This window comes from Chiloscyllium punctatum, chromosome 8 (genome assembly GCF_047496795.1).
Source record: "Chiloscyllium punctatum isolate Juve2018m chromosome 8, sChiPun1.3, whole genome shotgun sequence".
Taxonomy (NCBI): Eukaryota; Metazoa; Chordata; class Chondrichthyes; order Orectolobiformes; family Hemiscylliidae; genus Chiloscyllium; species Chiloscyllium punctatum.
The window spans coordinates 94457496-94473938 of record NC_092746.1 but is presented as its reverse complement, the minus strand read 5'-3'; the positions used below and the strand labels follow the sequence as shown (position 1 = coordinate 94473938).

At 41.3% G+C, this 16443-nt stretch overlaps 1 protein-coding gene across 2 annotated transcripts in view; it reads left to right on the top strand.

The window, feature by feature from the left end:
* The window catches only part of nrp1a (neuropilin 1a), a 187016-nt gene that overhangs the window by 104718 nt on the left and 65855 nt on the right, over window positions 1-16443 (top strand). For both annotated transcript variants that reach the window (XM_072576110.1, XM_072576111.1), the window contains 2 exons: window positions 1312-1478; window positions 11443-11598. In XM_072576110.1, coding sequence (XP_072432211.1) covers window positions 1312-1478; window positions 11443-11598 — 323 coding nt within the window. The remainder of the gene's footprint in view (window positions 1-1311; window positions 1479-11442; window positions 11599-16443) is intronic.

Genomic DNA, 16443 nt, shown 5'->3' with positions numbered 1-16443 from the left:
TCTCTCCCTATAACCCTTGATCCCCTTGGTACTCAAGAATTTGGTACTCTTAAATATACTCAGTTACCTGGCCTCCATAGCCTTTTGTGGCAATGAATTCCATAGATTCCCCACTCTCTGGCTGAAGAAGCTTCTCCTTATCTCTGTCCTAAAAGCTCTTCCCTTTACTCTAAGGCTGTGCCCTTGAATCCCTAGTCTCTCCTACCAATGGAGACATCTTTCCAACATCTACACTATTCAGCCCATTCAGTATTCTATAAGTTTCAATTAGATTCTCCCTCATCCTTCCAAATCCATCGAGTATAAACCCAGAGTTCTCAAATATTTCTCATATGTTAAGCTTTTCATTCCTGGGACCATTCTTGTGAACTTCCTCTGAACACACTCCAGGGCCAGTACATCCTTCCTGAGATATGGGGCCCAAAACTGCACTCAATACTCCAAATATGGTCTGACCAGAGCCTTATAGAGCCTCAGAAGTACATCCCTCCTTTTATATTCACACCTCCCAAAATAAATGCCATCATTGCATTTGCCTTCCTAACTACTGACTCAACCTGCAAGTTTACCTTGAGAGAACTCCCAAGTCTTTTTGCAATTCAGATTTCTGAATTTTCTCCCCATGTGTCTTTTGGGGTGTGAGACTAGATCCACATCAGACATGCATCAATATGGATTTCACTAGTCTCCTCATTTCCCCTCCCCCCTTCCTTATCCCAGTTCCAATCTTTCAACTCAGCACTTACCTCAGGACCTGCCCTACCTGTCCATCATCCTTCCCATCTGTCTGCTCCGCCCTCCTCTCCGACCTATCACCATTATCACCACTTCCATCTATCTATCGCACTGTCAGCTACCTTCCCTCCAGCTCCACTCCCCTCCCATTTATCTCACCACCTCACTCCTGACGAAGGGCTTCTGCCTGAAATGTCGATTCTCCTGTTCCTCGGATGCTGCCAGACCTGCTGTGCTTTTCCAGCACCACACTCTAGACTCACATCAGACACTCCAACCAGCTGACTCATTGTGGATTGCTTGGCGATTTTTATGGACTCAGACCAGCTTTCAAAGGACTCCTGGCTCAAGGTACCTCAGGTACCACCAGACCCGTTGAGTTTTTCCAAAGTTTGATGTTAACTCGGTCAGTACTAGCTGTGATACCACTGTGTCCCTGAGCTAAACAAGTCAAAGTCATCCCAAGGTTATCCAGAACTATGATTTTGCTGGCTCAAAAAAGTGATATCTTATTTGTTTCACTTCGAAGGTGCAATTAAATATTTTATATTATTGTGCTTTTTTTTGTTAATCCAGATGTTTACTGTAATGAATCACTTGGCATGGAATCGGGCAAGATTCATGCAGATCAAATTATGAGTTCCAGCAATTATAATTTCAACTGGTCTCCAGAAAGATCAAGACTAAATTACCCCGAAAATGCATGGACACCATCCTCGGATTCCAGCAAGGAATGGATACAGGTAAGCACAGTGATGGAATTGCGTTTTCCACTGAATGTCATTCAGTAAATTAATATCATTATCCTTATCCTCGCCCCTGAAAGCTTGTGATGGAGGAGAATGGTCAACTTTTGACTGCAGAGTAAATCATGTTTCTTTAGTCTCAACATCGAACCAATCAGCTGGTAGTTTTCTTCTTGTAGCAGACATGAAACTCGGGGCAGCCGCGAACATAAGGTGGAACTTTATGAGGAGTTTTATTGCTTGGCTCCCCAGTCCTGTTAAAAACGTTGCTGGGGAACTGACTGACATAAAGAATGGTAGCAATAACCCATTGCTGACAACCTAAATGAGAGGTGAAAGTGAGACTTCAGCCCCTCTGATGGACTGGCTGCTGTAACTGTCCCAGCACTGCCAGAGCTCAATAGTGGCTGCCTCTGGGACTGTAAGGAATGCCTGTGAAGAGGAGGACATGGCTATTGGAAGGAAGTCAGTCTAAGGTTTTGGACGGGGAGAGCTATAAGAACCTTTTGGTTGGGGATGGGGAGTTGAGGGGGTTGGGGCATGTGATGTAACTGAAAGTCTTTTCAACACTAAACTTTTGCTATGAATTCCATCTTACAATCTTACACTCCACAACCACATGATGAAGGAGTAGCAATCCAAAAGCTTCCAAAGAAACCTATTGGACTATAATCTGGTATTGTGTGATTTTTAACTTGGTCCACCCCGGTCCAATACCAGTATCTCCAAATCGAGACTAGTTTAGTTTGGGAAACCTGGTTAACATGGATGAATTGGACCGAAGGGCCTGTTTCCGTGCTGTATAACTCCATAAGTGGGGTCTTTCCGTGGTTAGTAGTATTTACATTCCAAATCAGAGAGATTAGGTGGATTTCTTGTTAACAAAGGAGCAGCTGAAAGGATATGAGAATAGGTTGAGTAAATGTAAATAAAATTATTGGCTGGTGTACAAGTGAACAGCATTCAAACGAGCTGGCCAAATCACATGTCCAGGTTATAACTTGAAGTGCAAAGCTATGTAGATTGTAAACTAACACTGACTTCCAAAGGTAGCTGTTGGCCTACATGAATATAGAGCAGGGAGGGAGCCAGTGTAGTCTCTGTGAAGCTACTTTTGAGTGACACATTGTGGTGAACAGCAGCTGTAATGAGCTTGAGGCCTGAGGTGAATTAACAAGTTTTATTGCTTAGATTTGAATGTGATTATACGTACATGACAAGCACAGTTAGAGGATGAACTACTAATAGTTTTTTTTTAATAAATTGCGCAGTGAAGAGGAATCCAAAAGATAATAGGCGATAACATAATATCTTTCTGCCTTTGCTGAAGAACAAACGTTTATTTCCACTGGGAATTTTTGTGTCTAAAAATTCTTACGTTTGACAGAGAAAAGCTGACATGTTGCTGTGAAGTTTCCAGATATCAGTATCATAGCACAGTGAGGGTGAAGTTCCTTACGGCAAGGGTTCTACCAGTTATCTGCCCTAACTTGATGGCATTGCCACTGAAATTCCAAACCAATGGTGTAGACACTCTTCCAGTCATTTTCCTAGGGTTTCTCTAGCTTCAACATTGAGGTAATACAGTATTGGTTAATCAGGAGAACAGCCCTGAAAATTCACACCTAATGTGTGGGAATGGCAGGGAATCTCATTTGTCGATAACATAGCAGGAATGAGTGACACCATCACTTTAGTCATTGTAGCCTGGCTTCAGTTACATTTTAATAGTCGTTGAAATTATATATATTTGAAAAAAAGGATTGGATCGATTCACAATTTCTTTTAACAGTCTGGTGTTCAGTGTGCCGGGCCAGCAGTGAAGGCTTTGTTAGAGGCTGCTGTTAGACTGAGCCTGAAATCCAGCCTGTTCTGAATCAACCCTTTAAATCATTCTGCAATAGCTTTGATATCAGAAATAGTGCAGATCTCAGAAATAGTCTCCCTGTGAATAGCTTGGTCATTTTTTACATTGTACCAAGCAATTTCACAGAGGAAAATAGATGTATTTTTTTCTTTATAAATATCTCAAAGAATCATAATAGTCATAATGCCGCAGTCAGGTCTAATGCCCAGAACAAATCATCTGTCAGGGTAAGAGGTCCCACATCTGGTTTTAGTCTAAGGTGCAATTCAGCTTTTTGTATTGACTTTATAATTTAAACCACCATTATTATTAATCCTTTACTGGGGGCCCATGGAAAGGTAAACATAAAATTCATTACAGAATTATTGTACATTAATTTTAATTTGACATGCTAGAGGACTATCATTTCTTAGCAAAAACAAAATGGATGCAGTATTCCATGAATCTGACTTTCTAATTTGTTACACCTTTTCTCATTTCTCATGTGAAAAACATGCAGTTGTGGGATTGCAGTTTACCATCTGCACCAACACAGTTTAAAGGGATACTCACTTGATGAAAAACTGTTTGCCATCTCTTTAAAATTTGTCTACAAATGCACAGATAATTGTCTAATGGTTACAGCACAGATGGAGGTCATTGGGGCAGTCACATTCATGCCAGCTCTCTCTCCACTGTTTCCTCACAAACGTTTTAACGTCAGATGCTTATCCAATACATTCTTGAAAAACACATAATTGAATCACCCTCCGTCATCATACCAGGCACTACATTCCAGATCTTATCCATGAGAATAAGGAACAGGATTCCTGCGCCAGCTTTTGTTCTTTTGACAATCACCCTGACTCTCTGTTGCCTGATTCTCACTTCCCCTGCCAATAGAAGTGGCTTCTCCCAGTCAGTGCAGCTTAGATCATCGTGACTTTGAATGCCGCCATCAAGTTTCATCCCTATCTTATCCAACAGAATAGAGCCAGCCACTCCCAGCTGTGGTGTAACCTCAGTCTCTCATTCCGTTTTGATAAAACTTTTTGGGATCCTCTCTAAAACCTTCGTGGCTGTCTTCAAGTGTGGTGGCTCAGAAATGTTGACAGTCAAAGTGTTTCACAAATATTCACCCTTGCTTCTTTCTTGCGTTTGTGTCCTGTGCCTTGATTCATAAAGCCCAGAATCCCCTCTGAGCATTCTACCCTGCCACCTTTGATGATTGTGTACAGATAAATCCACTGATGTAATCACATAGATCATTGCTGGAAAGAGTAGCATGTGCTGCTCTTGAGAAGATGGGCTTAGGATACCTTCTGGAACTCTGTAGTCCGTTGGCTGAACATATACTTTAATGCTGTTTGAGAGTAGAGTTTTGACCCAGTGACAATGTAATATCATCCTGAAACATCTTCCAAAAGTCCTCACCCCTTTTATTCACACACCTCTTCATGAACACTGTGTCCTTTTAATATAAGTAATCAATAAATATAAAACAGCATATCCAATTTATCTAATCCTTTCATCTGATAAAATCTTAAAAGAGACCACCTTCCTTTTATCAGCCTGCCTTGCTACATTTGAAGAAATAAATGTCTCTAAATGTGTGCGACAAATGGAATTTTCTACTTAAAGGAATTTTTTTTAGAAATGCATCAATGCTTTGGAGCTTCAAAGATGTAAGCTGGTGCTGGGAGGTGAAGAATTCTGGTAGTGCATTCATCAGAAACAATATGATCTTTCACTAATAATGGTGCTAGAGAAGTAAATAAATCATCTTAGAAAGGTTTTACACAAAGGAGTTTAAAATCTTCCAACTTCCTTTTGGATTTTAATGCCTACCTGGTACCTATGTGCTTTTTAAACTTGGTCATTAAGTTAGCATTTAGTTTCAATGTTATTGAAATAAAACATGACTTCCATTGGCATTTGAGGCAATGGGAAAGCTTTGAGCAGGACAAGTTTGGTACCTATTCCATCAGTACTAAGTTAATTTAGAGAGAATGCTACTTAGAATATGATAAAGTTCAAAATCACAAAACACCAGGTTATAGTCCAACAGGTTTGTTTGGAAGCACTAGCTTTTGGAGCTCTGCTCCTTCACTCGGTGGTTTTGTAAAATATATTTATTGATTACTTATATTGAAAGGACACAGTGTTCATGAAAAAGTGTGTGAATAACAGGGAAGGTGAAGACCTTTGGAAGATGTTTCAAAATGATGTTACATTGTCACTGGATCAAAATTCTACAACCACATGATGACGGAGCAGTGCTCTGAAAGCTCGTGCATCCAAATAAACCTGTTGGACTGTAACCTGGTGTTGTGTGATTTTTAACTTCGTACACGCAAGTCGAACACTGGCATCTCCAATTCAGAGAATATGATAGGGACCTTACACCTATTTTTGGTTGCCACCCAAAATACCTGCAAGGCTGCCCACATCAACCTCACAGAGGTCTACAGTGCTGATAGATTCGGAAACGTAGCTGCTGTGGAATTGTCTTTTCTTCTTTAGTTTTCTTCCCAGAAATAGGTGCAGTAACTACTCCAACATATTTAGATACCTTTCTTTTGAAGTGGACCATTACAAAACTATTTGGGATAACGTGCAAGGCTCTTTGGACTGGACCTTTCTGGAATTCTTTGACAGAATTTATTCAAACATCGACTTCTGGCTTGTGATAAGTGAAAGATAAAGACCAATGTTAAGAGTTTGATATCTGATAGCTTCTATAACTAGGCTGCACTAAAGGAGCACCAGATCTTTAAGGATTGTGAACCCGACATGTGCAGGAATTTGGTACAGCTGGAGAGCTTTCAGACAGCAGGATGCTGGATGTTTAAGGAAATCCCAAGTTGATATATTCCGACATCCAGATGAATCTTGTTTCCTACATCACTGGAACTTTGAATGAAGTAAACTTTCCCAGTTATCCCTTTTCACGATAGAGCTACAGCACATAATAGCTTTTCATACTTTGCAAGCAATTTTCATTTATCATGCAGAGATCAGTGCTGTGTCCCCTGTTGTTTGTCATTTATATAAATGATTTGGATGAGAATTTAGGAACAATGGATGACGACAGGATCGGTGGCATTGCGGACAATGAAGAAGGTTGTCTAAGATTAGAAAGGGAGTCTGATCATTTGTGACAATGGGCTGAGGAGTTTTAGATAGCTTTTAATTGGGATAAACTCAAGGTATTGCATTTTGGTAAAGCAAACAAGGGCAAGACTTACACAGTTAATGTGAGAGCCCTAGTGTTGTTGAATAAAGAGACCTAGGTGTTTAGGTACATACTTCTTTGAAAGTCATGTCACATGTACACAGAGTGGTTAAGAAATTGTTTAGTGAGCTTGCCTTCATTACTCAGACCATTGAGTATAAGTGTTTGGACTTCATGCTAAGATTGTACAAGACATTGCTGAATCCGCTTTTGGAGTACTGTGTACAGTTGTGGTCACCTGCTATAGGAAGAACATTATTATATTGGAGAGGGTTCAGGAAAGATTTACCAGAATGTTGTTTGGACCAGACGCTTGAATTATAAGGAGAGTCTGAATAGATTGGGACTTTTTTCAAGCGTAGGAGGTTGAAGGGTGACCTTATGAGGTTTATAAAATCATGAGGGGTATAGATAAGGTGAATAGCAAAGGTCTTTTCCCTAGAGTAGGGGAGTTCAAAACGTAAGTTTAAGGTGACAGGGGAAAGGTTTCAAAGGGACCTGAGGGGCAACCTTTTCCACACAGAGGGTGGTTCTTACGTGAAATGAACTGCCAGAGGAATTGATGAATACAGGTACAGTTACAATGTTTAAAAGACATTTGGACAGGTACCTGAATAGGAAAGGTTCAGAGGGTAATGGATCAAATACAGGCAAATGGGACTCATTTAGTTTGGGAAACTTGGTCAGCAAGGACGAGTTGGATCGAAGGGTCTGTTTCCTTGCTGTGTGACTTTATGTTTGCTGATTCAGGTGGGTGTGAATTTAAACCTTTAAAGAATACCTTTGGAGAGTCAGGGACACTTTATTCTTCTTTCCCTCACGTTTGGAAGAACATACAGATCTCACTAAGCAAAACCATGTCACCATCCCTTCAATAAGGCTACTTGCAAATTACTTGTTGGGAAATGGACAGGAAAAGACTGTTGATTGAGCACTTGCTGATGTCCGTCTTTTATAGCCAAAGTCAGAGGCTTTTACCATTCTCACTGACGATGGTGCTGTTGTAAGTGTGGAGAATCACAGATATGAGCCCACAGTGTAACACATTGCCGTGTGATTGAAAATGCGATCCAAGCTATTTTTGTTTCAAAAACATGACAATAATGGAGACAGTTTGGAGTTCCTCATGGCATATTAACTACAGAAATATCGAGTCATAGAGATGTACAGCATGGAAACAGATGCTTCAATCCAACTCGGCCATGCCGACCAGATATCCTAAACTAATCTAGCCCCGTTTGCCTGCACTTTGTGCATATCCCTCTAAACCCTTCCTATTCATATACCCATTAAATGTTGTAAATTGTACCAACCTCCACCACTTCCTCTGGCAGCTCAATCCATACATGGAACTATAGAGGAAAAAGTTTACTTCATACTAAATTGCTTTAAGTTTCAGTATGAAAGGCCCAGAAAGCTGATGTAATCCCAGCCCATTGAGACCAGTGCAGAACTTTGGACTTCCTTTAGCTTGACTAGACTATTAGGCAGTACAATGCATCATTGAAATGCCACTGTTTGGGAAGCTCTTTCTTGGTTGAAGGAATTGAGAAAAACTGAGAGAAATATAATTTATTAGAAGTAGGTTAAAAGACCCCATAAAAATAAAACCAAAAAATTATACATCAGAATCCATTCAGCCCATATATCTTTTCCCCTTAGCAAATGTTTCCTTTTCACATATATGACAAACTATTTTTCAAAATTATCACTGACTGTTTTAAGGCAGCGCATTGCAAATTGTAGCTGCTTACTTAGTATAAAATGTTCTCATTTCACCCTTTTTATACCCATTGCTGTTGCTTTGGATCATTGCCTGATCAAGGGACCTGGCACCAGGCAGATGATAGGGTGGTTTAAAGCCTGCCTTTGCTGCTGAATTCCACCCCCCACTTCCCTACCCCACCTGCCCCATATAATACACGCACAGCTAGTGCTGTGCACCATTACCCATCTATGCCAGTGTCTGTGCGTGATTCTGGACCCTATGTATGGGCAAGTGCTGGTAGTGACTGCTGCCAAGAAATTAAGTGTTGTCGACTTCTGATTATGAGCTATCGCCCAATCAAACGAGTGGGATCTCTGTCGCAGGGTCCTTGAACCTGGGCCTGCCCCTGCCCACTTCAATGTGGGCCTTCCTAAAAAGGTGACATGGGGCTCTCACCATTTCCCCTTAAATACCACCTAATATTTTTGCTAATTAATTCATAGAATGTGGGCTTCGCTGGCAAGGCTGATATTTATTGTCACCCCTGACTTCCCAGAGGGCAGATGAGACTTAACCACATTGCTGTGGGTCTGGAGTCACATGTCAGTCAGGCCAGGTAACAATGGTGGTTTGCCTTCCTCAAAGGGATTAGTGAACCAGATAGGTTTTTCCCTCCTGACAATTGGCAGTGGTTTCATGGTCATCATTAGACTCTTAATTCCTGATTTTTATTACATTCCACCATGTGCTATAGCAGGATTTGAACCTAGGCCTCCAGAACCACTGGGCCATTACCTCCCCTTGATATATTGATCACCTCTCCAGTGTTTATATTTCAACTCCACTCACCTCTGCCACTAAAGCCACTTTTCACGATCAACATGCTGCAGCTGTACTTCCTACAGAATGTCCTGTGGCAATTTGCAAAGATTATTCAGCACCTCCCAGTCCCAAGGCATCTACCACTGAAAGCAGCAAGAGTGTCAGGCTACTGGGAACACCATTAGCTGCCTCTCCCTCTCTGTACAAACACCATCATGACTTAAGCACATATTGCCAGCCCTTCAACATCATCAGATCTTGTTCCTGGAATTCCCTAGCTTGGAAGTAGCACTGGCACAAGGATTTGTCACAATTCCGTGTGATGGTCCGTCACCAATTTCTCAAGAGTATGGAGGTACCAGTCTTGAGGTTCAGCTCTGTTGGCCACACCTTTCTTCATAAGATCAAAATAAAAATACCTGTTTCAGAGGTCACATATGGAGATTGAAATACCATGTTGCAAACAGTGCAGAAGGTAGTGTGCATGCTTGGGAATAAAAAGACGTCATGGTTTCCAAGACATCAGAGTAGCATTGGAGTCTTCAAGCTGGGCAAATGCTGTCAGTATTCCCCTGCTGAGGTGTTAACTCCACTTTCATCCACCCACTGGATGTCTGCTTTGTTCCTCATTATCTGATCAATAACTAGACAGACAGCTTGAGGACAAATTGCTTTGATATATGCAACTCCAATTTGTTGCATTTTGGATTGGCAAAACTGGGTCAGAAGCCAAAGAGGAGCCTGTGATCTATTCATTCACCCACCCAGCTGAAGAAATAATGCAGTTGTATATTTGGCTGCAATTTTTAACAGTTAACAACACAATATCAGAGATTCAGATAATACTAAAAGAGATACATTGCTTCATCAATTTAATTCTCTCATATGAACTTCCCCATTTTAATTTCGTGACCTGCTTTTGAACAGATGAAAGGTCTAAAGTTAAACCACACCAAGAAAACACAACCTGAAAAAAGGAAATCTTGCAAAAATTAAAAGGCAAAACAGAGGTCTGCTCATACCTGAGTGACTATATAAAAGTTAACTGCCATGTGGCGCCACTATATAAAAAAGCTTTTGCTACAGTATCTACTGTGTCAAAGTGATGGATTATCCACTTGGCTTAACCATAAATATCTTTATTAGTTCCTATTGTATTGCACTTACATTTCTGTTCCCCTGCTTTACAAAAATTGAGATCCAAAGAAAACCTTGCCTCTTTCTGTGTGTTGTATTTTGGGCTGTGTGCCTTTATGCAATCCAGTTGATCAACAGTATGTCGCAACTTGAATCCTGCAAAGGAAAGGAATCAGTAGCATTTTTGTTTCATTTCCCTTATATGTGAATCCAAATGATGACCAGATGTGTGACTTACACAACTTAGCTATAAGCATGGACTCCCACTAAACTCCTCCACAGGCCAAATTCAATCTGCATTTTTCTAACACTATTTTAATTAGAACTTTGTGTTGAATCATATGTTTCAGGCATGTGAAAGACAAATGAAGTGTAGAACAGTGACTAAAAGCAAATAAAAACTTTACAGCGCAGTTCTGCAAATGTGTTGATGCCCTTGTACCTACACTGCAATACAAAAGTCACGTTTTTATTTCCCATGCCCTTTGCTTGAGCTATCTATGATCACGATCCACTTTATGGTTCTTCCCCTACCTCAAGGGGAGCTAATTAGGACTAGGCTTCTTTGTAGCAATTGTTATTATTGGAGTTTATTTGCCCATCTGCTTAAATAAGTCCTTTAATTCAAAGGAGACAGATGTGAAGTGAGATTATTCAATAGTGGCTTTTCTAGCTAAACTATTGGAATGTCTCTTTCCTTTTGAGTTTATGAGCTTCTTGCATCAATAGATGAACAAGACAACACGCTAGGAGGTAAGTTTCAGTCTAGCTGAAACTCTCAAATGACCTCCTTGCTTATATAATTGGGGAAGGTTTAACCCACGAGACATTAATGTCCATTCAGACAAAATTCTTGGAGCACCCTCAGAACTGACAAACATGGAAACAGTGAATTCATAAATAAATAAACCCAGGGTTGCAGTGTATAAACCATACCATTACAGAAATCTGAACTGCACATACACTTTCCCAGCAGCTCACTGCGTATTTGACCATTGTATGCGTGCTGCAGCAAGCATACACAAGGAATGAATTCTTATTTCTGAACTGCCAGACAGTTCTGTTTTAATATTTAAAATTTAATTGAAACATTAATGAGAGCTGGCACCTTATTAATAAGCTTCTTCACCAGATGACTAGTACTGTTGTGTGATGTAACACATTACATTAATCTCCCTAACAAGCTCTGACTGACTGCATTTCAATGCTGCAGGTGGACCTGGGTTTCTTGCAGCACGTTTCTGCCATAGCAACGCAAGGTGCTATCTCCAAAGAAACTCAGCGGATGTATTTCATCAAAACCTACAAAGTGGATGTGAGCTCCAATGGCGAAGACTGGATAACTGTGAAAGAACGGGGTAAACAAAAGGTATTTTGTTTCAAGCAAACGTACGTTGCAAATATGTCAACAAAAGTGCTCTTCTGGGAATGAAATGCATGACTGAAAGGTTGTTATTTGATTTGTTTGTTACTTGACAATCCTTTAACATCAGAAGACACTTATGATTTTTTGTTCTTATCTGTGAAGGGAACATGCATTGCTGCTCCTTTAAGTCCTAAATTAAAGCTATCCTCCAAAGTTAGAAAAGTCCAATAAATCTGACCTACAAAACTAAAATTCTTCAGATTCCCATGTTGGAAAGGATCATATATTGAAACTAAACAAGCAGAAAAGATCAGTCAAATGTGCAGGCTTTTCTTGAGCTAATGGTATATGAATCAGGGACTTGCATGAAGCAAGTGGATTAAGTTTCCTCACCAGTCCTTCCCTTGATAGCGTAGACCTAATGTTCTAAGCACAATTATGCATGGTTGAATGGCTGGATTTTTATGATTTATGGTGGCTGTATTCTCTTATACTATGCAGTATGAGATAGAAGGTATATGAAAATGTAAATATTAACCACAAATTTGCCACAAAAACACCTCATATAACCTTACGCAAAAGCCTAAATAGAAATATAAAAAATAGGGGCAGGAGTAGGCCATTCTTCCCTTGGACCCTGCTCTCCTATTCATTATGATCATGGCTGATCAGCCAATTCAGTATCCTGTTCCCACTTTCGCATAACACCTGTTGATCCCTTTAACACTAAGAACTGTATTTAACTCCTTCTTGGAAACATTCAGTGTTGTGGTCGCAACTGCTTCCTGTAGCAGAGAATTCCACAGCGTCACCACACTCTGGGTGGAAGAATAAGATCTCACACTTCTCCAGGTCTGTGTTGATCTTAGTACTTACTAGATAGGTCAGATCTCAGAGTAAAATCTGCTTGATGATTCATTGTTTTTATTTAACACTAAAACATCTACGGAAAGCTCAGCACACAAAGCTGCAGCTTCTCTCTAATAATAAAACAGAAGTTTATTATATAAAAGGAAAACAGTAAATAAATTGAACCAATAATTTCCTTGCATTTGCATCTCAATAAAATCCTACCTTGTTTTATTTGTACACTACCTCCAGTTCTCCTGTCGTTCACCAAGAAATTGGATGGCATTGATTCCCTGTAAGTTGGATTGGCAGCTTGCCAATGCTGCTGGTTACTACCATCCAACTGTGGCTTCACGACAACACTTCTTCATGGTCCATGCTCACCATCTCCCCTACCTCTTCTTCCAGTCAAATTGGCATCGACAAATCAGCAGCCTCACCATGTTTGATCTTGGACCAACTCTCTCCCCACATCACCAGTAGTAATATCATTGGTGTAGTAATCTAGAATGCCAGGTTAATAATCCGGAGTCATGGATTCAAATCCCACCATGGCAGATGATGAACTTTGAATTCAATAAAATCTGGAATAAGAAGCTGGCTTAACGGTGACCACTGGTGATGTTATTCAAAACCTACCTGGTTCACTAATGTCCTTTTTGGGAAGGAAATCTGTCATCCTTACCTGGTCTGGCCAAAGTTGACTCCCACAGAAATGTGGTTGGCTCCTAACAGCCCTCTAGGCAATTGGAATGGTGGCATGGACAGTGCCGCCTGCATCCTACGGAGGGATGTTCTGGAAAGTGCCAGCCATTTATGTGGCAAACACACTGCACGTGCTTCAAGAAAATGGTGATGTGTGAAAGTTAAAGGGGAGCATTCCCTCGTGGGGTTGAAGGGGGACTACAGTGAGTCAGGGAAATGTCAAAATCAGGCAGGCACTCGGTCCTACTCAGAGTCCAGGGATCTGTGACCTTGCAGTCTAGGAATCGGATTAGGCTTAGTCCCGCAGGTCAACAGTAAGCAGCCTGAGGATTATAGTTAGGTGCCTTGGGTACTGTTGAGACATCAGACCTAGGGGTGAGACACTTTTCTTTTCCTGAACTGAGACAAAGGTAGGGATTGAGTAAGATGGGGATGGATGTAATGAGTGAGTAGGAGGCAAAGAAAGCAGGAAGGGCTTGTCGTATGGGAGTATATGGTGAGTGGACATACAGCATGTTAAGTTGGTGGGAGGTATGTGCAGTGGCAGAACTAGAGTGACTGCTGACCCTGTGAATATGAGCTAGTTGGGAAAAGACAGTGGCATCTAGCCTTGCAGAGCACAGAACATCATTGATCTTATCACTGTACTGCTGAGCATCCCACTTTAACCGAGAGGCAACATGTTTGGGTCTCGTCTGGCTGTGACCTATGGACTGACCTCCCGAAGCAATCGTCTGGAAACAGGAGAGTCCGCCGCCCCCACCCCCCTCCCAAACTCATCCACCTGCACAAATTAGTCTTTGTCCACTAAGCAGGGACTGAGCTTCCCTGAGTTCTGGGCCATGCCTTCTGTAATATTTAAGCAACACAGCAAGAGGGCCAGTTCCTGCCTTGCTGTATCTGAAGCTGGCATTGTAACGATGGCACCTGAGGTCTGAAAGCCTGAAAGATCCTAGCAGTGGTGAGCACTTCTGTCTCTCCAGCTGCACAATTCCCAAGAAAGGCACCATGTTACGCGATAAATGAGGTGAGGAGTGGAAGGTTGTGTGGGAAACGTTGCTTCATGCCATGGCGGAATGGGCATGATGAATCCCACTCTGAAAATGGGAAAATTCTACCCAACAGCTTCTTGACATTTCATTATTGGAAATTTCTGCTTGTTCAATTCTGGTTGTCAGGCAAGCAGTCTAATAATCCAGTGGTGGAGGGTAGACGAGAAGGGTGCTTGTGTGGTCAGGCTGGTTGTTATCAGGTGTACCTTGAATTCCAGGAGCAGCAATTATATGCTGTTGCATTGTTTTGGAACTTTGGAGAAAGAAAAGTCAAAACAACAGCCCTTTTAAAACGGAGAAGGACAGACAATAGGAAGCACATGAAGGAGAGAGAGAAAGAAACTCACACTGCTAACTGACACAGCAGTGAATCTGTACAGTTTTACTGCCTTTGCTGGACATCAGAGTGCGTCTAGGAAAACTTAACAAACAGCGAAATTCACAACTGACCTTGGAGGAACCTGTGTGGGAGAGCTCACAGCACAGGAACAGATATGTGCATAGTTTTCAATGTGTAACCTTGCTGTAAGTCTAGATTAGTGAGTAGAGTGGGTTCTTTCTTGATTTTATGTTCTATTGAAATCTGTCTCTTGATTAAACTTAAAAATATAAACTATGATACTAAGTTAGCCTTGAGCACTGTTTTGTTTAGAGCAAAAATACTGTGCTGAATGGCAGTTAAAGAAAGAGAGAAAAGCTGCAGATACAGTTATATAGATGGGTTAACTCCAGGAAAGGTAGGAGGGTTAGGCAGATAGCCACAGAAGCCTCCTGCACTATCCCCATTTTAAACAAATATGCTATGTTGGAAAATTGGGAGTGGTGGACTCTCAGGGGAATGTTGCACGAACAATCAAGTTTCTAGTATCAAGACAGACTCTAGTGGAATGAGGGATTCTTCAGGTTCCAAGTGATTAAGTGTGACAGGGGACTCTCTAGTCTGAGGCTGAGACGGACATTTCTGCGGCCAGCAGTGAAAAATCAGAATGGTGCATTTCCTTCCTGGTGCCAGGGTCAAGGATGTCTCAGAGAGGGTGCAGAATGTTCTCAAAGGGGAGAGGGATCAGCAGGAGGTCACTGTACACATTGAAAACAATGACATAGAAAGGGAAAAAGATGAGATTCTGAAGGGAGAATATAGAAAGTTAGGCAGGATTTCAAAAAGGAAGTCCTCGATGGTAGTAATATCTGGATTACTCAGGTGGTACGAGCGAGTGAGGGTCGAAACAGGAGGATAGAGCATGGCTGAGAAGCTGGTGCAGGGAGTAGGATTCACATTTTTGGATCATTGAAATCTCTTCTGGGGTAGAAGTGACCTGTACAAGAAGGATTGATTGCACCTGAATTGGAAGGGGACTAATATACTGGCAGGGATATTTGCTAGAACTGTTTGGGAGGATTTAAACTAGTAAGGTGGGGGTGGGGAGGGTGCCAGGGAGATACTGCGGAAAGAGATTAATCTGAGACTGGTACAGTTGGGAAAATAAGTGAGTCAAACAGTCAGGACAGGCAGGGACAAAGCAGATAACAAGGTAGGACTGAGAAATTAAACTGCATTTACTTCAATGCAAGAGGCCTGACAAGGAGTGCAAATGAACTCAGGCCATGGTTAGGAACATGGGACCGGGATATCATAGCAATTATAGAAACATGGCTCGGGGATGGACAGGACTGGCAGCTTAATGTTCCAGGATACAAATACTACAGGAAGGACAGAAAAGGAGGCAAGAGAGGAGGGGGAGTAGCATTTTTGATAAGGGATAGCATTACAGCTGTACATGGGAGGATATTCCTGGGAATACATCCAGGGACATTACTTGTATGGAACTGAGAAATAAGAAGGGGATGATCACCTTGGATTCTATTATAGACCCCCTGATAGTCAGCGGAAAATTGAGAAACAAATTTGTGAGGAGATTTCAGCTATCTGTAAGAATAATAGGATCGTTATGGTCAGGCATTTTAACTTTCCAGACATAGACAGGGACTGCCATAGTGTTAAGGGTTTAGATGGAGAGGAATTTGTTCAGTGTGTACAAGAACATTTTCTGATTCAGTATGTGGATGTACCTACTAGAGAAGGTGCAAAACTTGACCTACTTTTGGGAAATAAGGCAGGGCAGGTGACTGAGGTGTCAGTGAGGGTGCACTTTGGGGCCAGCGACCATAATTCTATTAGATTTAAAATAGTGATGGAAAAGGATAGACTGGATCTAAAAGTTGAAATTTTAAATTGGAGAAA